The sequence below is a fragment of the Crassostrea angulata genome, chromosome 6, assembly GCF_025612915.1.
Source record: "Crassostrea angulata isolate pt1a10 chromosome 6, ASM2561291v2, whole genome shotgun sequence".
NCBI lineage: Eukaryota > Metazoa > Mollusca > Bivalvia > Ostreida > Ostreidae > Magallana > Magallana angulata.
This window is the reverse complement of record NC_069116.1, coordinates 50,163,284-50,185,298: the sequence shown is the minus strand read 5'-3', so window position 1 is coordinate 50,185,298 and position 22,015 is coordinate 50,163,284. Positions and strand designations below refer to the sequence as shown.

Genomic DNA, 22,015 nt, shown 5'->3' with positions numbered 1-22,015 from the left:
GGTTCTTGAGAAGAAGATTTTTAAACATTTTTTCTACATATTTCTATGTTAAACTTTGAACCCCTTCTGGGTCCCCAGTATTAGTCTAGGGGTCACAGCTTCCACAAATTAGAATCTTGACAATTTGAGGATGCTTGCATAGTAATCCCACAAACTGTTGCATTGTAGTTTTTGAGAAGATTTTTAAACACTTTCCCTATACTGCAATGTTAAACTTTGAACCCCGCCTGGGGCCCCAGTGTTGGTTCGGGGGTCACAATTCTTACCATTTTTAATCTTCACTATATATACAAGCTTTCTTGTAAATATTGGCATTTCTGGTGCAGTGGTTCTTGAGAAGATTTTTAAACATTTTTCCTATGTGTTTCTTTGAACCCCGCCTGTGGCCCCAGTTTTGGTCCGGGGGTCACAATTTTTGCAATTTATAATCTTCAATATATATACAAGCTTTTATGTAAATATTGGCATTTCTGGTGCAGTGGTTCTTGAGAAGAAGATTTTAAAACATTTTTCCTATGTATTTCTATGTTAAACTTTGAACCCCGCCTGGGACCCCAGTTTTGGTCCAGGGGTCACGATTTTCGCAATTTAGAATCCTTACTATATATACAAGCTTTTGTGTAAATATTGGCATTTCTGGTGCAGTGGTTCTTGAGAAGAAGATTTTTAAACATTTTTCCTATGTATTTCTAAGTTAAACTATGAACCCCGCCTGGGGCCCCAGTTTTGGTCCTGGGGTCACGACTTTTGCAATTAAGAATTTTCACTATATATACAAGCTTTTGTGTAAATATTGGCTTTTCTGGTGCAGTGGTTCTTGAGAAGAAGATTTTTAAACATTTTTCCTATGTATTTCTATGTTAAACTTTGAACCCTGCCTGGGGCCCCAGTTTTGGTCCGGGGGTCACGATTTTTGCAATTTAAAATTTTCACTATATATACAAGCTTTTATGTAAATATTGGCATTTCTGGTGCAGTGGTTCTTGAGAAGAAGATTTTTAAAGACATGCACCCTATACTCACTGTTTCGCAATTATCTCCCTTTCAAAAAGGGATTAGCCCTTTATTTTAGCAATTTATAATCCCCTTCCCATAAGGATGCCTTGTACTAAGTTTGGTTAAATTTGGCCCAGTGGTTTTTAGAGAAGAAGTCAAAAATGTGAAAAGTTTACAGACGGACAGACAGACGACGGGTGATCAGAAAAGCTCACTTGAACCTTCGGTTCAGGTGAGCTAAAAATGATACAATATCATATCATATAAATTTTTTACAAAATAATATATGATATAATATTGTATCATATAAAACAATAGTGTATCATATGATACAATAGTATATAATAGGAATCATGTTCTATCATTTAACAACAAATACATCTATCAAGCTAGTTTGAATGACGTAGGATTTCTTTTAGCATCCTTGGTAATGGAGATCAGGCTCTGCATCTGGAGATACCTATGCAATTCATTTATATCATAGTTAAATCAACTATGCAAGTTTGAAATAGCACTATTATCTATTAAACAAGTGACCTGTTTCATAAAACTAAACTTCATCCAGCATCCAAAACCTATGGCTCAGATTCAGCATTCTAGTCTGTCATGAGCATTAGTATCATAAGATGCACCATCCATGCAAGTTTGGTGAAGTTAGGACCATTAATAACTAAGATATAATCATCAGAGGGCACCTGCTCCAAAAACTTTAACCAGCTGACCAGCTCTAAAAACCTTAACCTCATCCAGCATCCGAAACCTACGGCTCAGATTCAGCATTCAAGCTTGTCGGGTGCATCAGTATCATAAGACGCACCATCCATGCACGTTTGGTGAAGTTAGGACCAGTAGTAACTAGAACTGTCCTATTGGGACTAATACCCCCGCAAGGCTAATTTCAAATGGGACAAATAATTGAATTGTATAATAAAGGTTTGCGACACATAAATAAAAAAAAATTCTAGAATTGTTAAAAAACTCAATTACACATGTAGTTAACAAAGAAAAATTAAAATCAAAATTTTCAAAACTTCACTGTAAATACATATGTATAACAGTAATACATTTACAAATTTATGTATCTGGTGATATTTTTTTATTTCATTGTTTTAAAGAAAAACCAACAAAGTGACAATAACCCCTCCCTTTGCAGTAAATGAAAATAGCCAAGCAATGCTCTTCTGTTGATAACACTTTGAATATCTTTCTAATCAGAGTCTTGACAGATGCAATTAGTTGTTTCAAATTTTCCTCACTTTCTCCTATGGTACAATGCAACTCACTATCAGAAAATTGATCCCATAGGACTATGATTTTCTTTGATGAGCTTGTTAAATTGGATAAAATCCCAAAACATTATCATAATTAGCATACTACATAAAAATATGAAAAAAAGAAAATTTAATATTACAAACAATTTTAAAATTGCCTAAACACTACAATCATATCAGTAATTTTGAATTTCATTTAAATTAATGCCCTATAGGGTCACTTCATCAATTTACTTGACTAATAAATTTAAACAGCTTCTAATAATAGCTAACTTCTTTATTAATAATGATATTATTTATTTCATTATAATGATAGAAACTTTTGGTTTACATGAAGCAGTATTAAAATAACCCCAAAACCACCGCCCATTTTACAGATTATCAATTTTCCCTAAACCCATGCTCCATCTAAACCATGGCTCAGATAATGGCCCCCTTGGGACAACTGAATTCAGCCACACTTGTCTTTGATGTTCTTATTAGCTCCTAAGAATTTATCAATGACAAACAGAAATTTTGCATTGTCAGTTGATAGAATACTTATAAAAAATAAATTAAGTTAAGAAATAAAGACAAAAAACCTCCATCTGGATGTATTAATATAAATATATTTTAGAGTGTTTACTATTAATTAATTAATAACCGAAAGTCTGTAAGGATTACCTCCCTTACTTTTCAACATCAGTGTATAATATATAGAATAAGGAAAATGAAAACTGTCATAAAATCATTAAATCTTGTCTGATCTTAAAAAAAATTGCAGGTGCACATCTTCAGATGGTGTTCAACATATGTACAAATTTTCAGACTGTTCCATGCAGTAGTAAAAAATTCTATAGGGGGGACAAAGTTGCGTCTACAGACAGAGGGACAGACGGACGGACAGACGGACAGACAGACGGACAGACAGACGGACAGGGTGAAACCAATATACCCCTCTAAACTTCGTTTGCGGGGGTATAACTAAGATATAATCATCAGAGGGCACCTGCTCCAAAAACTTTAACCAGCTCTAAAAACCTTAACCTCTTCCAGCATCTGAAATTCATGGCCCAGAGTAAGCATCCAAGTCTCTCAAGTCCATGAGTAGGTCCAGATACATCATCCATGCAAGTTTGGTGAAGATAGGACAAGTAATAAGTTAGATACAGGACCTGCTACAAAAACTTTAACCAGGTGGGACGCCGACGCTGAGGGTATAGCATAAGCCCCCCCCCCCCCCCCAACTTCGTCTCTGCGAGCTAAAAATTATCATGTTTTTCTTATTTTCAGTAGGAAATTGAGTGTGTATAACTGCTTTGTTAATACTCAGCATTACAGTTTGGTCAATTTTTTGGATGCGCATTATACACCCGAACTAGTTTTTTTCACCACTTTCAGATCCAAAATGGGGGGGGGGGGGGTGCGTATTTTACACTACTGTGTATTATATTCAGTGGATTACGGTACTCACTTTTGTCACCACCATGTATGCGTGTCCAATTTAACTATTTAACCAAAAATCCCCTTTTACACAGTTCAATACAGGGCTTAATTGAATATTTTTGGTACCTAGGCCGGGTCCTGTACCCTTTTAATTGGGAATTTTTTCATCGAAAAATTGCTCTTTTGGGAAAAAACAGTTTAACTAATATTACTCAACACAAGTTAGCAAAAACCAAAACTTTATACAGTTTTCTTGGTTTTCATTTCATATTACATGTTTAATCATTAAATTGATGTTTTCATTACAGTAAACCATATTGACAGGACACTCAGATATTTTGATCACAGGCACCTGAATTTTTATCAATAAGTCGCTCAATAAGACAAATATAAAAAAATTCTACCTCATCTTATTACATAAATACAAGTTTATAATTTAAATGTGTATTTATATATAGAGGAGGTAGAATTTTTTTTATATTTGGCTAACTGAGCGACTGATTATTAAAAATTCAGGTGCCTGTGTTTTGATAAGGATATCTTATTCAGCATAGGTACAAAATCATTCAGCATCCTATCTTCCATGTTTTATAACACATTATCTGATTATTACGCAATTATTTTGGGAAATTTTCAATTAAATTGGGTTCTTTAAGGGATATTAAACCCTGCATTACTTAATTCCTTTTCTCACCTTTAGCTTTGTAAAATGCATTAAGGCGTAAAAAAGCTTCTTTCATGTGAGGTTCCATGTTTTTTATGTCATCACTGCTTGCTTTCTCCATAGTTTCCAAGAAAGAAACTCCGTCATTGAAGATTAATGTAAAAGGAAAAAAACATGGCCGTCGTTTTGTTTTGTCCCTCAACACTTCATATCCACAAGAGACCTCTGAAAATGATATACTTTCCATCCCATTACAAGATTTTAGTTTGATAATAGCAAATTGTAGCTTATTAAGTCCCAGGGCTGTTAGACCCTCAAATATCCGCTTGTCAAATTCCTCCATCTTAGTTCAAGAAGTCTCACTCTGACGTCATTTCCGATTTACGCGCTGGAGATAAACAAAAGCGCCACGTGGTTTATGCGGAGGTGATTGGCTGTTCGTTCGCTCTAAAACAGGTTCGCCCTTGACGCCGTTCGCTCTAGGTCCGTTCGCCCTTGACGCCGTTCGCACTTAGTTTTATATATAATTATATTTATATATATCTGTCATATAATGTAGTTATATATTTTTGTATTCTGATCAATTCACCTTATAATATAACCATATTATAATAATTAAATTTCCAGTGATTAAAAAAGATCTTATAATCTTTTTATTAATTAATTTAAATAAAATTAAATTAGTAATTGATTAAATATATATAATTTGTAAATTATGTGCTTACAATGAAGTTATTGATAAATTTATCTTCTTTTCAACCTTAATTAATAATTTGTTATCCTTTCATCATGCCTGTACCAATGATTTTCATCTATAGTCTGTCCCAAGTTATTGCTTCCATCACGTTTTGATGATTTTTAATAAAAATACACATACCTGTGAAAGAAATGCTGTTGAAATAGATAAAAGGGAAAATATCCAAGATATCTTCATTGACAAATTATCATTTTTCACTCATAAAAGTTCACATATATGCAGGAACGAAAACAAGTTTCTTACGGAGATTTGTTGATATTTTAATTTTCAGCATCTTATCCGTCCTAGTACAGGCATTTTACACGCATTTTCCATCCATCTTCTTTGCTTTAAATACTGTATATACACCTTAAAGTTTTTAAACTGGTCTCACCGCTTTTGACAATTTAACAAAGTTAGGCGAGACCATATGACAGTATTTATAGGATTTAGCTTTTGTACTTTCTTATATTTACATCTTTTCTCCATTCGGAAGTTCTCGGGACACCTCGCACAATTTTTCAACTTTATCATCCGGGCTTACTAATGGCTGATGTAATGCTAAATCTCCGTAGACTTTCTATTTTGGGATGTGTATTGAAACCTGAAGCGGTAGAGGGGGCGTTTCAAAACAGATAATCTGGACATTTTTCATATTAGTGGATGAACATAGTTTGAGCACAAAGGTATTTATGATTATCGAAATATCAAGCAAAAAGTGGTGGAAGCAAAAACTCGGGACAGAGTATAGTATAATATTGTAGTTTGTATAGTTCTTAATAATACAATTAACTGGGTCATCAGGTTGGTCAGCAACAGGGGCAGGTGCAGCATCAGTTAAAATATAAGTTAATACAATTTATTAACAACTATGTTTTATATATATATATATATTTAAACCTCATTCATTCATACAGACAGACAAACATAAATATAGAGTTTTCATGATCCAGCCCAGTTGAAGGAAAAAGTAATTAAAAAGAGTACTAATTAATAAAAAAGTCAAAAACGCTTAGAATCTATGATATAACTATGAACTATGAAACCTAAAATCCGCTGAAATGGTGTTAATTAACACATTGGCTAACGTTAACTATCATAATGAGACAAACCATTTAATTGATTAAGCAGCGTATGTGTGATTAAAAACTAATGCCACAGTATCTATATGCAGAGACGTATATACATGTATATACATATTATGTGTCCCAGTTAACACAGAAACATTATTAAAACGTTATGTAAACGTTTTTTAAATGTTACGAAAACATAATCTATAACGTTAAATTTACGTGAATTTGTATGGGTTTTTTAACGTAATTATAACATTATTAAAAAAGATGTTTTAAAACATTAATATAACATAAATACAAAAATTTTGGAAAACGTCTTTTAAAATGTCGGTGAAACATTTTTATAAAATGTTATGTTTAGGAAATTTTGTATGGTTTTTTTAACGTTATTGTATCGTTTCCTTGAAACGTTTGTACTGAACTATTTTAAAAACACTGTTGGTCAAATTTTCCAACATATTCTAGGAATAAAATGTAAAAAACAAATCATGTAAAAGAAATAACAAAAGTTGTTTAATTGACATATCCAACATTGCACAGCATTACATAATTAACACAAAAAATGATTTGCACATTTTTTTTTACTTCATCTGAACATTGTGTCCTTCTCAAATTTCTTATGAGGTTTAGGGGACATGCTTTTACAAACTGTTAATTCATGAATATATCAAAAAATGTCTAAAAACAAGTGATCTGTGAGCCAATGCTTACTAGCAGTGCCCCCGCTTTGGTGTAAATACACAAAAATTCAAAGTCAATTGGAGTCGGATTTGTTTGAAAATAAATTCCACTATAAGGCATGCCTAGATAAAGAATGTAACAATTTCAGACTTCTAGAATGAAAATTTTGTCGAAAATTTAAGTCTTAAAACTAACAGTCATAATTTGACAGGAAATTAAAACCAATACGGCAGACCTTGCTAAACAATGTGTGAAAAGTCTGTGATTAATAGTTGCTGAGAAAAATGTGACAGAAAATTTGTTACAGACAGAATGATCACTCACACGGACAGACAGACAGGGGTAAAACAGTATACCCCCTCTCCTTCAGAGTGGGGGTATAATAAATGTATATTAAAAAAGACCTACATTATATGCAACATTTTAAAAGTTACGTTTCAAAACTGCACACTAACTGCATGCAAATGAAATGGTCGACATATTTTGTTTAAAAAGAGTCTAAAAATCACACAAGAAGTAAACTTGATGAGTAGGGTATAATATGCCATAATAATGTTCAGTTATTCTCAATCCGATTCCTCCGGAAAATCATCAACTCTTGGTCGTCCGTCTCCTTTTTTCTGCAATACATACATTAATTACCATTAGTGGTCATACAATAGGCACATCATTTATACAGTTATGATAACAATGCCATAAACATGTAATTCAGTACAAGTGTACATACTTAACATAGTTGGTTCCTCCAGGTTTGTTGGGAGCAACCTCAACACATCTAAAACTTCTCGTTTTATTGTTTCAAATGGAATGGACTTTTTAGATGCCTTGCGCGCAGCAGCTGATAAGAAAAAGAGGTAATTGTAATGAATAGAATGTCAAAATATATATGTTTGTGTGTGTGGACATTTATCATACAATAGAAATTTCAAATAACCATTTAGAAATATTAAATGCATGGAACATACACAAGACTATTTTGTACAGCTGGGTGCCAATAAAAGCACGCTTCCCCTTTTGTCCACATCCACTAAACTGGCTCATACAGTTGTTAGTCATGATGGACCTCATAATGACCCTTGTAATTTCTCCTGCATTGCTTCCACCTTGCAGGGAAGTCAATGCAATAATCTGAAATAAGATTTTACAAACATGAATTTCAATTAGAAACAAAAGGGTAACCAAGATAAATTTAGGAATTAAGTTATGAAAGTATAAGAGATATGCATTTTTGACATGATTACTTTTAAAGTAATTAATATTATGTTACGAGATTTTTACATCAAAGTTCAAAATGACAGATGTATTATTATTATTATTTTTTTTTTTACATCGATTTTTAAAAATTTTATTGCAAGTGACATTACTTTTGGATCAACCCTTGTACTTGCCAGCTTTTTCTGGGAAGAGTCATCCAGATTTTCTTGGAACTCCTCCACCTCTCTGCTGCTATTGAGTTTTTCTCCCTGCGGTAGCAATGTTTCCACAGTTCCATAGTGTGTATCCACTGTTACTATAAGATGCGATTTTATGGCCGCAACATCTTGTTGCAGGAGATTAAGTTTAGAAATAACTGAAATTGTGAATCATGCTAGTAATAAGTATAAGAAACAAATGCTGTAAACGTGGTTTAATATTGACGAGTTCAAAATTTGACAATCTTTATGTTAAAGGCAATTTTGACGAATTAATCTATCCTGTATATGATGTGAGAATTTTGACAAAATAAAAATCGCTAAAATAGTCAAAGTTAGCACATAGTCAAAATCTTCATGTTTAGATTAAGCCATTCTCTCTCTTTCTCAAATTAATAACATTGTAAATCTATTTTTAATCATATACTTGAATGCTTGTTTTATCCATTGCATTCACAAAATATATACTACAGCTTTAAAACAAAGAATATTTATCCAGATTAAATCACTAGAGGAATGTTTGCTGACCTTGCTGAAACAAATCAGGCAGGTTTGTGGTATCTGTTAGTTCATTGGCAGCAGCTGATAAAAAGAATTAACACTTTTAAATATCATTTAGGAACTTAGATCATACATGTTATATGTCATTATATGTGATTTATATATACATATTATAAGATAGAATATTGGACTTCATAGGCCCCAGCATGTACCTGGAATTGGAGGAGAATTTGATGGAGCATTGCTTGGATGTCTTTGCTCAACAGTTTTTGACCGTGGTGATCTGCGTAGCGTAAGCAATTGTGTCCTCACTGTGATGGGTGTGTACATTGTACCAGGGTTTACCGGAGATGGTGATTCTCTTGATGCTGTGTATGTTCCATTTTTCCATAAAGGCGTTAATTTACAATTAGGTCTTGATTTGCCAGGAGGGGAGACGTTTTTACCTAACAACAAAAATTAATTGAATATGTTACCAGTATATTATGCATTATTTTAACATATAGATCAATAATTTAAAAAGTATTATGACTACAATACTGTAGAATATTAAACATAATAGGACATAGCAAGTACCTTGAATAGGAAGAGACTTTGAAAGGGCATTGTTAGGTGGTTTGTCCTTCTTAACAGTAATCAAAGGTGATCTTCCAACAGGAATGGCAATCAACTGTCTTGGGGTCCTTCCACTGACATATTCTTGCACAGGAGATGGTGAGGATTCATCAGCATTGGATGGTGTAGTGGTCCCAGTTTTTTTCACCGGTGTTTAACATTGACGTAACTGATGTTTTTTAGGAGGAGAGGGCACACATTCACCTTTAAAATAGAAAAAAAAAGCACACCAGTTCATAAAAATAAGATTTAGTGCGTTTCTTTTTTTTTTTACTATAAGTAAAGTAAATATACTGTGATCTATAATAATTACATAATAGTGAGCACAAATAACATAATCAGCTCATTACACATCCTGACCCATTTAACCCCTGGGTAGGAAGACAGCACTGTAGAGTGCGCATTGTCTTGCCAAATGTTACAATGGCATTGTAGCAATATGCTGAAGACAGGCATCAAAAACGCAGAATTCTGAAGTGGGACAGACAGACGGACAGGCAAACTGACAGATGTAAAGGAAACCTACAGTCCCCACCGATGAAACCAGCCAGTAGGATTGACTTATATGTCTCATAACAATTTTTGGTTAGTGCAGAAACGTTACCTTCACTGTCAATTTCCGTGTCACTCAGAAATCTTGAGGGTACTAGCTGTTTGCGCTTTTTGGACTCTCCTTCACTTTGAGTTTCCACATTTGATGTGTCCAAAGCTCTCTTGTTGTACTTTCTGGCAGTTTCATAATCCTCATAATCTGAAAAATTTCATTTCATTCTCAATGTTTTCATATATATGTACATTATAATACTTATTCATTCATGTTGAATATTAAATCAATTTTAATTGTAATAATCAATATTAGGAATTTGTTTTTAAAAAAATTCCTATTCTTTTCCGATCTGCCTACATCTGTACTTTCTCCACTTCTTTTTATCTGGTAAGGACATTTTTTGGATTTTTTTTGTTGCACTGCTTGCAGGCCAGTAGCAATAGTCCTTTATTTTGAAAAAACCCTTTGATTCAATCCAACATTTAAAATAGATCATGACCCTACCCCCGGGGTCATAATTTTCACAACTATCCCGGGATGCTTCCACACCAGTTTCAGCTTTCTTGGCTGATTGGTTTCTGAGGAGAAGATTTTTAAAGATTTACTCTATATATTCCTTATGTAAAAATTCAACCACCATTGTGGCCCAATCCTACATCCAGGGATCAAGATTTTCCTAACTTTGAATCTACGCTACCTGAGTATGCTTCCAAACAAGTTTCAGCTTTCTTGGCTGATCAGTTTCTGAGAAGAAAATTTTCAAAGATTTACTCTATATATTCCTATTTTATAAATTTGACCACCCATTGTGGTCCCATCCTACCCTCAGGGGTCATGATTTTTACAACTTTAAAATCTACACTGCCTGAGGAAGCTTCCACACAAGTTTCCTGGCTGATTGGTTTCTGAGATTTTTAAAGATTTACTCTATATATATTCCTATGTAAAAATTCGACCCCCCCCCCCTTTGTGGCGCCACCCTATCCCCAGGGTCATGATTTTCACAACTTTGAATCTACACTACCTGAGGATGCTTCTGCATAAGTTTCAGCTTTCCTGGCCAAATTGTTCTGAGAAGAAGATATTTGAAAATATCTTAAAATTCTTTAATAATTCCTAATTATCTCCCTTTGTACAAGGGCGCGGTCCTTTATATTCACAACTTTGAATCCCCTTTGCCTATGGGTGTTTTATGCCAAGTTTGGTTGAAATTGGCCCAGTGGTTCTGGAGAAGATGTTGAAATGTGAAAAGTTTACGGACAGACAGACGACAGACAAAATGCGATCAGAAAAGCTTACTTGAGCTTTCAGCTCAGGTGAGCTAATAATTTCAAAAAGCATACTCAACTGCATACCCAAGTTTTCTCAATGGTAAAGCAAAGTACTCTATCAGATATTGGTGACAATTCCAGGTGTACAAACAGTTCACCAATATGCTGAGACCAGATCCTTTGGTCCCCAATGTAAGAAGGTTCAGCTTCAGTTATGGAGCTAGTTCTGAGCTTCTTTTTGGGAGGTGACAAATCATCATCATCTTTTGACAAGGTTTTCTTTACCTAAGAATTAAAAAAAAATATCTTTCATATAAACTTCTTGCTTGGTAAGATTTCATAAGATTTCAACACCTCTGAATCATAATTTTTTCACTGACAAACAAGAGGCCCACGGGCCACATCACTTACCTGAGCTACTAATCATCTGACAAGCTTCTGTATATTAGCACAATTCTATATATAAAATTTAAAAAAACATAGGTAAGATCACTGAGAGGAGACATCACTTAAATAAGAATACTATTTTTATATGAAAATCATAGTTATTGATCTTTTATCAAAATATGGGATTAGGGTTGGATACCGGTACACGGTACCAATACCGTACCGAATAGTTGCTTTAAAAATACCGGTAAAATACCGTTTCATTTAATACCGGTACTAATAACGGTATTTCTGTACCTTGAAACTTTTTTATACATTTAAAATGATTTTAAAAAACAATTTAAGACTCGCTAAAATCGAATTCTCCGCGTATTAAAAGGATAGGCTAATTAACGAAATATGTGCTTTATCATTCTTAGTACAATACTTGATTCGACTGCCAATACTTTAATAAATCAATAAATGATTTAAAAAGAAAAGTTAAATACATTTACAATAATAGTGTTTAAATTTTATTCTGACAGTAAATGTAAATTAAAGACAATATAGCGCAAAGGTTTTTTTTAATTTATTTCCATTCTATTTTCTGATGTTTCGTCAATTAGTGCAACCAAACAATGGCTGGCAACCGGGTAAAGCGCTCGGCTGTCTAGCCTCATTTCAGTAGGAAATCAGATGGTGGTGTTTGCAACCATTGTCAGTTATTTTGCCTGGGAAAAGGGGGAAACACCAGTAACTTTACTAAACATTTAAGAATCAGATTCAATTTATTTGTTTGTAAATCTTTTATTAAAAGATTGAAGCATAAACATAGTTTGTAAACTCGTATGTTATTGTAAATATGATACTATCCTTATAAATTATAACACTGAAAGATCAAAAACACATTTATTGAAGAAGAAAAAAAATCATCATTCTCATTTTTTAAGGTCTAGTACCGTATCGTTAAAAATACCGTATCGTTTCAAAAATACCGGTATGGTATCGTACCGTTTCATCCTTAACGGTATCCAACCCTATATGGGATACTGAAGTGTGGTTTGAAACAATATTGTATAATATCAAAGGATACAAAATTGTATGATAATCAAATTATATACTGTGGTTTCATCAATATTCGTTGAATATCAATTTTCGTGGATTTCGTTGTGAAGTTGATCCATGAAATCAAATGTTCAAATGTTTGTGTTCACAAACAAATGTTCATGGAAATCAAACGGTTGAAAGATCAAGATTAACGGAAGTTGTTTTTCGGAACTCTCGAGAGTTACTATGACAGTAGCTTAGCTAAATTTAGTGTTCCGAGAGTATGATACAGAAGTGAATACACGGTGCGTCCATAGAAGCAACTTTTTTAGACACTTCATTGGACAAGTCGCAGTGTCTAAGTTTTGTTGGGCACTAACTTTCATGTACCCAATTAAGGCATTTTAAGTAGATTTAGCGACACTTCCTTTTGGGTATACCCAATAAGAAAAAAGTACCCAATTAGTACCAACTGAGTATAAAAAGAACCCAATACATGCACTCTCGTGAACAAGGACGGACAGATGGACGACAGACAAAATGTGATTAGAATAGCTCACTTGAGCTTTCAGCTCAGGTGAGCTAAAAATTTTAGTATTCACGATACCTTACGTATGAAGCCAAGAGAAAGGGGCTGGTCCCATTAATTAGGGGCCAAGATATTTGTAAAAAAAGTTTTATTTTATCTCCAGATATTCTTATTTTAAACTTTGAGCCCCTTTTGTAACAGTATGATTTCACATGCATATCACATTGAGTATTGCAGTTCTTTAGAAGATCTTAATCAATTGCCTATATCAAATGTTTATCCCCAGTGATCGGTGGGGCCCAAAAATTATCCAAATTATCCAAGGGCCAAAGTCTAAGCAATTGAGAGTCAACAATATGTCAAGATAAACATATAAGTAGACATACCATGTATTACCGGTATAACATTTGAGTTTTTGTGAATATTTTTTTTTTCTATCCTATGTAAAAATTGGACCCCCCCCCCCCCCCCCCTCCTACCCTACCCCAGAAGATCAAGATCTTTATAATCTTGAATCAACACACACCAGTGGATGCTTTCACCAAAACAGTAATTGGGAAGGACCTTTGTCATGTGCCATAGTCGCATTTAATGAGACAGTACGGCGCATCTTATTAAAAAACTGACTTGAAAAATTTTTCCAATCGGGTTCAGTATTTTTATACTACTCATAAATGTATAAATTTTCAGAAAATTACAAATTTCTCCATGAAATAAATCTATTTATTTCAGTAAAATTTATAATTTAGAATATCCCATACATATTTACATCACAATGTGTTACGGGGTTAAGCCTTCTATACTATTACGCATGCGTATTTACTTTAAACAAAACACATACAGGGCTCGCAAAGATTCTCCTGGACATAATTGCTGATAGAAATATGTCTTTTCTACTTCTCCCAGGTAATAATTGTTCAAAGTCTTAAAAATAACCACAATTATTATTTTGTAAGCATGAATTTTGCGTGTTTATCATAGGAGTTGCTACAACCAAAATTCATTTTTTGTAAGTAGGGCCCCTTGAGGGGTTATTTGACATATTTATGTCTGTTCATTTTAAAATGAACTGAAATGAACTGAAATTGGTAAACCATTAATAAATTATCAAAAAAGTGATGATGTGTTCCGTTTAGAGAGTGTAGTTTTCAGCACGTACGTGTCAATTACTGTCAATCAAAATTCACGTGGTACAAATAGACGATATAAGATAATTCTGATTTGTACGACCATTTAATTTCCAGAAGCTCATAATTACATTAATTAGGAATGTAAAAGGTATTTTTATGTACAGCTAACTCCACTTATATTGAAATCGCTTATTTTGAAATTCCACTTATTTTGAAATAGAATTAAATCCCCAGTTTCAGCCTCTCATTTTCTTTGCATTAAATTAACAGTTCAATGAAATCGGCTATTTTGAATTATCGCTTATATTGAAGCCACTGATCAGCCCCCAGAGGTGATAATAAGTTGTTTTCATAATGGCTATATTGAAGTACTCCCTGACGGCTGTCGTCACGGTTGGTAACAGTAATTATGCCTGACAAACGATTGATATACAAAGGTGTGAATTGATAAGTTTTTACCTTGTTTATTTTTATACTTCTTTTAAAATATAAAATGTATTCACTGTTGAATTCTTTGTTTTTACATAAACGTACATATTGAGGATAAAGGTAATATGGAAACCCCATTGAAAAGAAAAACATAATTTTTGGACACTAAATACAAACTGTAGTTATGGCTGCTGATAAAAGGACAAAGCCTAAATTTGAAATAGCTAAGGATTTCCAGATTAACCCGAGTACGCTTCCAATGATATACATGTACAAGCAGCATTCAGCAGTAATTGAAGCATTCGAGTCCGGTGATTTTTCTCCAAAACGTAGAAGATAGCGATCTGGGAATAGGATGAGGTTAAAAAGATTGTAACAAAATGAAACTAACTGATATTTTAATTAAACATTCAAGGACTAATATTCCATGTAATTTGTTCATTGTAATAGATAAACGATGACCGAATAATTTGATTGGGTTTCTTTTTAAGATCGGGATTGAACTTTTAAAAATGGCGGTTCATGTCAGTCAATTTCGCTTATATTGAATTACGGATATATTGAAATAATTTGTATGGTCCCCTGAATTTCAATATATCCGGAGTATGCTGTACTTCAACTATCACAATCAACGTTATTTCTTATTTCCTAACGATACAATGGGTAAATCTGAAGTTATTCACTCATGGGTTTTCAGCTGTACTGTCTTTTTAAGTGAAAAATGCATTAAATCAATCATCCTTACCAAAATGTTTCCCCTCATTTGTGCATGGTCTTTAACAAGGTCATTTGCCACGTTGGAAATAGATTGTTAAGTATCTTATTAATAAAATGCTCCCTAAGAAAAGACTAATAATAGATCGTAACCATCACTGCTTAAACTTGAGGGGAAGGGGAACTTTTCATGACTTTCATTATTTGTTGAAATCTTTCCACAAACAGAAAAAAAATTTGATTAAATCAAGCATTTATTTCAATAAAACATGTGTAACAGCAGTGTTATTTAGCATATTTTTTTATAATTTCTATTTTGTTATCAAAATGGCTTCAATGAATAAATAAATGATATTTTAGAAGATATTTTTTAAGATTTTTCTTTATATATTCCTATGTAAAAAATTGACCCAACCCTCTACCACATTGTTATCCACCCTACCGATGGGAATCATGATTTGAACAAACTTGAAACTACCCAATCTTAGAATGCTTCCAAACAAGTGATAGCTTTATTGGTCAATTGGTTTTTGAGAAGAAGTTTTTACTCTATATATTCTTATTAAAAAAAAATCCCCCCCACCTTCCCCCATTGTGGCCCAGCCTAATCCTTGGGTGTTAGTTTGAGTAAACTTAAATCTATGGTACCTGAGGATGCTTCCACACAAGTGACAGCTTTTCTTGCCAAATGGTTTTTGAAAAGATATTTCTCATATATTTCTCTGTTAATTAAACTTCAACACCACCCACCCTACCCCCGAGTATCATGATTTGAACAAACTTGAATTTACACTGCCTTAGGATGCTTATATAACCACACAACTTCAGGTTATTTGGCCTGTTAAATTTTTAATATATACTTTTCATATATTCCTATTTAAAAGTGTACAACTTCAGGTTTTTTGGCCTGTTAAATTTTTAATATATATTTTTCATATATTCCTATTTAAAAGTTTGATCCCCCACTGTGACCCCCACCCCCTCAGGAAGCTAAAAATCTGAAAAGGACCTGTTTTTGCAAAATATTTTTTTTTTATATATATGTGTATTTTTTATTAGCTTACTTAAGACTTAGGACACTTGAAACCAAATGAAGGCCATTCTGCCAATGAGGTGCTGCCATTTTACATGATAGAAGAGGTATAATATGTCTCACCAAAGAAAGCAGCTTTTCATTGTCAAACCAGCTAGGCCTACATTTTGACCTGGATTGATCATAAACCTTCAGACAACAAAATGGTCGACAAAATCTGTTTAGATATCGTTGAGAAATTAGAAATAGAGGCTGCCTGTCATCTCTGCTTAATTATCTATTATTCTATGCATTAAACTTATTTATTATATTTTTTAATTTATTTCTGAGTTTATTTTTTAGACACCTGAAACCAAATGAAGGCAACACCTTGCATAAGTGATTTAACTAGAATATAAATGAATCACAAAGGCAGCTTCAGATGCAGAGCCTGATCTCCATTCTCAAGGATGCTAAAAAAATCTCCTTCCTCACTCAAACCTGCTTGATAGATGGGTTTGTTCTTAAATGATACCTATGATATAGTATTTTATGAGATGATACACTAATATTTTTATGATACAATATTATATCGTATATTATATTGTAAAAGGTTATATGATATGATATTGTATACATTTTTTGTTTAATATGATATTATATTGTATCATGATATTGTAATGTATAGTATTGTAAATTATGGGTTATTAGAAAACCCTTGGCTAGCGAAGATTATTTTGGAAGAAATCTATCGAATTAACAAACACACTTGATTAGTAATTGTTAAATGTAGTAATGTACATTTAGTAAGACATGCAAGTTATGTTGATCCCTTTTCAAGATAAATGAAATCGCCCAACTGAATGAAAATTTGGTCACACCCCGCTTTGGAGATTTAGTTCCTCCAGTAAACATTCCAGCTTTTATATATATGTCATGGTGTGTAATTTTGAGTAACGTGTTTTAGAGTTAACTCATGCCAGATGACAATTAATTAGCGAGGGTCAGTCTGCTCTCCTAATTATCCCCAATTAGTCAATGTAATTGTTCTGAGTAATTATCATGAGTACTGTGCCTCACTTTCATTATCTTTTAGAATATAAATACAGTTAGAAATTTATTCAATTCAGTCAGAAACTTTTGGCCACTACCTCATTTTAAAAATTTTTAAAAAGATTTTAAAAGATTTACTCTATATATTCCTATGTAACACTTTGACCCCCCATTGTGGCCCAACCCTACCCCCAGGGGTCATGATTTTTACAACTTTGAATCAACACTACAGTGTTTTCCCCAGAAAATTTTTGATGCATGGGGGGAAGTTTGTCAGAGTAAGCACGCGGTGCGGCATTAAAGTGCCTAAGCCGGCCTGAAATCACTGCCCCTAATGATAATATAACCATTTGATGAAACGTACTACATGATATGTACTATAATTGATGCATTTTCATGAAATCTACATCAACAAGTATCATTTCAATTCATAATTGTATTTTAATATCTGTGTTAAAGTTAAGATGTGTAATAATTGGAAAAAGAATTTTGCTTTGAAATAAACATGCATAGCGGGAAGCATGGCGGCACTGTGTGATGCATGGCGGGGAAAACACTGCACTACCTGATGATGCTTCCACACTAGTTTCAACTTTCCTGGCTGATTAGTTTTTGAGAAGACGATTTTTAAAGATTTACTCTATATATTCCTATGTAAAACTTTGACCCCCCCATTGTGGCCCCACCCTAACCCTGGGGGTCATGATTTTCACAACGTTGAATTTACACTACCTGAGGCTGCTTCCACACAAGTTTCAGCTTTCCTGGCATTATGGTTCTTGAGAAAAAGATTTTTTTAAATTTCTTAAAATTTTTCATTGATTTCTAATTATCTCCCCTTGAAAAGAGGTGTGGCCCTTAATTTTCACAACTTTGAATCCCCTTTGCCTATGGATGATTTGTGCCAAGTTTGGTTGAAATTGGCCCAGTAGTTCTTGAGAAGATGTTGAAAATGTGAAAAGTTTACAGACAGACGGACGACAGACAAAATGTGATCAGAAAAGCTTACTTGAGCTTTCAGCTCAGGTGAGCTAAAAAGCGGGAAATACTCATATTTCCTAGGATGGTGGGAAATACTGGTAATTCCCGGGAATTACTGGTATTTCCCGGGAAATACTGGGAAATAAAGTATAACTACTTAGTCTTGATCAAATCTGTTGGGATGTGGACAATAGTACACCTTTATAATTGTCTTTCATTTTATCAAGTTTGGACTGGCATGTAATGTATTGGTTATCTTCTTATGAATATTCCAAACATGGTTCATTCATACACCATTGTTATTTTTTTTTTTTAGATTTAAGTCAGGTATAGATGCATTTATACAGTTATCATAAACATGGAATTAAATGTTTCATTTTCTGGTTATTTGGTGTATGTCAAAATGGGCCAAGAAAATTATGAAAAATAAAGTGTGACTTGTGTCATTACCTCAGTATGCAAAACATTTGAGAAGCCAATTAACCCCACTCATAGTAATATATATCTCCCCAAAACAGGAGCACAAAACTGTCAAAAGTCTATTATTTATTAATTAATAAAACATGTGTGATTAATAAATTGTTACTTGCAACACCTACAGTAATTATAACAGTTTATTTTGGGCTCTGAATTATTAATCAGCAAGTCACTAAACTTGGGGTTCAAAAAGCCGGACTAAAATTTGTTCTCTAGCAGCTATAGAAGTCTTTGGGAATAGGTGATCTGGTGAATTTAAGATTCATAAACTGACAGTGAAATGGCAAGGTATGCTAAATTGTGTTTTGATGCTTATGATGTTATTAATAATATCTTATATCTCAAACATACAATTTTCATTGAGCAAATTAAAGAAATAAGGATTACAAATTTGTATTTTCCAGTTTAGTGAAAATCAGTAGTAATTACCAGGATGGGAAATACCGGTATTTCCCGACCAACCCTGCAGCAAGAGGCGGTCGAAGCGAGGATTAATGGTAACGCGTAAAGAAAATCAGTGAAAAATGAAAGTTGAATCAGGGGTACTAAGGCCAACAAAAATTTCTTCCAGCCTTGGGCGCCGCCATATTGACAGCCATTTTGCTTTTAAAGACTTAGTTTGATCATTGATTGACTGGTACTTATCAATGTTTATTGCTCCTAAACTCGATTAAATGAGTTCAAGTGTTTCAATAGAAGGTAATTTGATAAAAAAGAAATTAAAAAGGAAATAAGATAAGTTTCAATAGTGCTTCAATCAAGAAACACGACTCGTTCTATGTATGTCTTATCAAATTATCAGATGGAAAATAAAATTAACGTCAAGGAACTGATCTTTTACATACTGAATAAAGTATTCAATTTTATTACAGCAGCATTCATATGAATTAAATTGATGAACAATGAAAGAAGAAATTAAAAAATTTGGAATCACGTAACTCTCTTTCGCTATTTCTGAAGACAAATCTTGAAGTATTACGTCTGAAATATGACGTCATAATGTAGATTGAGCACGCAATGTTTAGTTTAACTTTGACGAATGATTTGAGTAGGCAAAAATGCAGGCAGATCCTACTTTGTGCGTTTTAAATAGATTTTATTAAACAAAAATCAAACTGCACTGTGTTAAATCTGCGCTCGGTCCAACAGTCACACTGTTTACATATTAGTATCACTATAGAGTTACTTGCCTCAGACTTTCTCTAAAACCAGTCTTGCACTTGCACCAATGCAGAGATTTTAAGGATTTGTAGCACAAAATAACATGGGGTAGAAGTATCGCATAGCCCCCTAACTCCGTCACTACCCTAACTCCGTCACTTTCGGGAAACTTCTCGCCGTTTGAAATCAAGTACGATTATGACGTCATTTTTTACATGTCAAAAATCTTTAATCAAATGTCAACAATTTGCAACGGCTAAATTAAAGAATGTGTCAAAAAATAACAGAATTAAACCTTGTTCATTTTATGCACCATTAATTGTGTGAAATCAGCTAAAACTTTTTCACGGGTGCACTAAAATATCGATATTTCTGACATGCGGGCCCATTCGTCCATTTACGGTGGTCAGCCATTTTTAGAGAGGTCAAGATGAAACATTTCACATGGAATACATTTTTGATTAAGGTAATTAATACATTTTTTTCAGTTCGCAATAGCCTTTATGCACTACTCTTGATGATAACGTCAAAACACTCATGCCGATACTTTTGCCTTATACAGGGTATAGATATCTCCGGTATATCGCTATTTAGAATATGCTACATTTCTAAAAATGTAATAAATAAATAATATAATAAGTAATATATTAATTAATGATATAAAATATTTGAAATATGTAAGGACATAAATCAAACGGCATCCATAAATACTGAAAAGGCCATTGTGATTGTTGTTACATGGACCCATTTTTTATTCTGGCGATCATTTCATTTCAATGAAATTAAATACAATTTAAATTGTATGCACCACTTTTACTATAATTATAACTTGGCCTAGATACGAATTGAGTTTTAACTAAATTGTTAATGTGTCTTCATTCACTGCCATATCATAGAGCATGTGGGTGACGGAGTTACGTTCATAAGATATAATAGGCACGCTTGATAAACGTCGTATTCAGAGAGCTTATTTGAATAAAAATAAAAATATCTTTGCTAATAATTTTATAAATTATATTGTTTCAGATTATATTTAGTGATTGCAAATGATAAAAACCACAAAAAATAATTTACAGATAAACGCGGGAGGTTTTCTGCAGACTGCTTATGGTGACGGAGTTTGGGTACTCGGGGATAATGCAGCTATTAATCGTCATAGAGAAAAACATATGGCTCATGTAACCTAAACCATACCATCGTTCATTAAGTATCTGATGAGGAGCTCCAGTGTTAGCTTCATTTGACGGTCTGAAGGAATTTCTTTTTTGATGATCAAATTTTTCAACATATTAAACGCATCAACAAAAAAATTTGCAAAAGCAAAAGTATGCTTTGTCGATCTTAATGTACAGACTGCCTTGGTAAAACTGTAACCGTTATCTGGGTCCGCAGCATTGCATGATCCTATTTCGTAGGCCGCCAAGGCTGTTATCTCTTGTTTAAACTTTGAAAGAGCATCTGTGAAGAAGGGGTGCTTACCTAATTACACATCGTGAAACGTTGTGAAACATAGATCTACATCGCGTTCTGTGAACATGACGCCATTTTGTTTAAGTGGAAAGGATTAGTTTCGTACTAATTTTATTTAAGAATAGTGATTGATGCTGTTTAATGTAATATTTTACTAACAAAAATGAATATAACAATAATCAGATTTAATTTCCAGTGTAGCAGAGTGTTCGCTGAGAAAACTGATGTGCACCATATAGGAGAAACATAGATACGAAACCAATGCTTGTTGTGAGATGGAGTGTGTAAATATGGAAGCCAGGAAGGTACGTTATCCTCGTAAAGTACAAAACCACATGTTTTAAACAACAAGTTAAGAAAATTTTAAGAATTTTTTTTTTAAATTACTGGACATTAAACCGTGAAAAGGGCTTAAACTCTGGAAAACTTGATACTTATTTTTGTATAAAGAAAA

At 33.3% G+C, this 22,015-nt stretch overlaps 2 protein-coding genes across 4 annotated transcripts in view; both read right to left on the bottom strand.

Annotated features, from left to right (window-relative positions):
- The window catches only part of LOC128187244 (uncharacterized), a 47,687-nt gene extending 42,961 nt beyond the window's left edge, over positions 1-4,726 (bottom strand). Inside the window, exon 1 of the mRNA XM_052857536.1 lies at positions 4,387-4,726. Within this exon, the coding sequence (XP_052713496.1) occupies positions 4,387-4,699 (313 nt within the window). The 5' untranslated portion in view covers positions 4,700-4,726. The remainder of the gene's footprint in view (positions 1-4,386) is intronic.
- A 1,930-nt stretch (positions 4,727-6,656) lies between these two features.
- On the bottom strand, positions 6,657-21,646 carry LOC128186918 (uncharacterized). 3 transcript variants are annotated; one of them, XM_052856898.1, is made up of 10 exons: positions 21,571-21,646; positions 11,277-11,477; positions 9,979-10,125; positions 9,336-9,578; positions 8,972-9,205; positions 8,787-8,840; positions 8,211-8,416; positions 7,812-7,974; positions 7,574-7,684; positions 6,657-7,466 (listed from the first exon to the last, which is right to left on the bottom strand). In XM_052856898.1, exons 5-10 carry the CDS (start codon positions 9,087-9,089, stop codon positions 7,438-7,440), a joined length of 681 nt encoding a protein of 226 aa, XP_052712858.1. In that variant the 5' UTR covers positions 9,090-9,205; positions 9,336-9,578; positions 9,979-10,125; positions 11,277-11,477; positions 21,571-21,646; the 3' UTR covers positions 6,657-7,437. The 3 variants fall into 3 exon arrangements, with proteins under 3 accessions (XP_052712858.1, XP_052712860.1, XP_052712859.1); XM_052856900.1 differs by having other exon boundaries at positions 8,235-8,416; XM_052856899.1 differs by lacking the exons at positions 11,277-11,477; positions 21,571-21,646 and having other exon boundaries at positions 9,979-10,330.
- Positions 21,647-22,015: the final 369 nt, after the last annotated feature.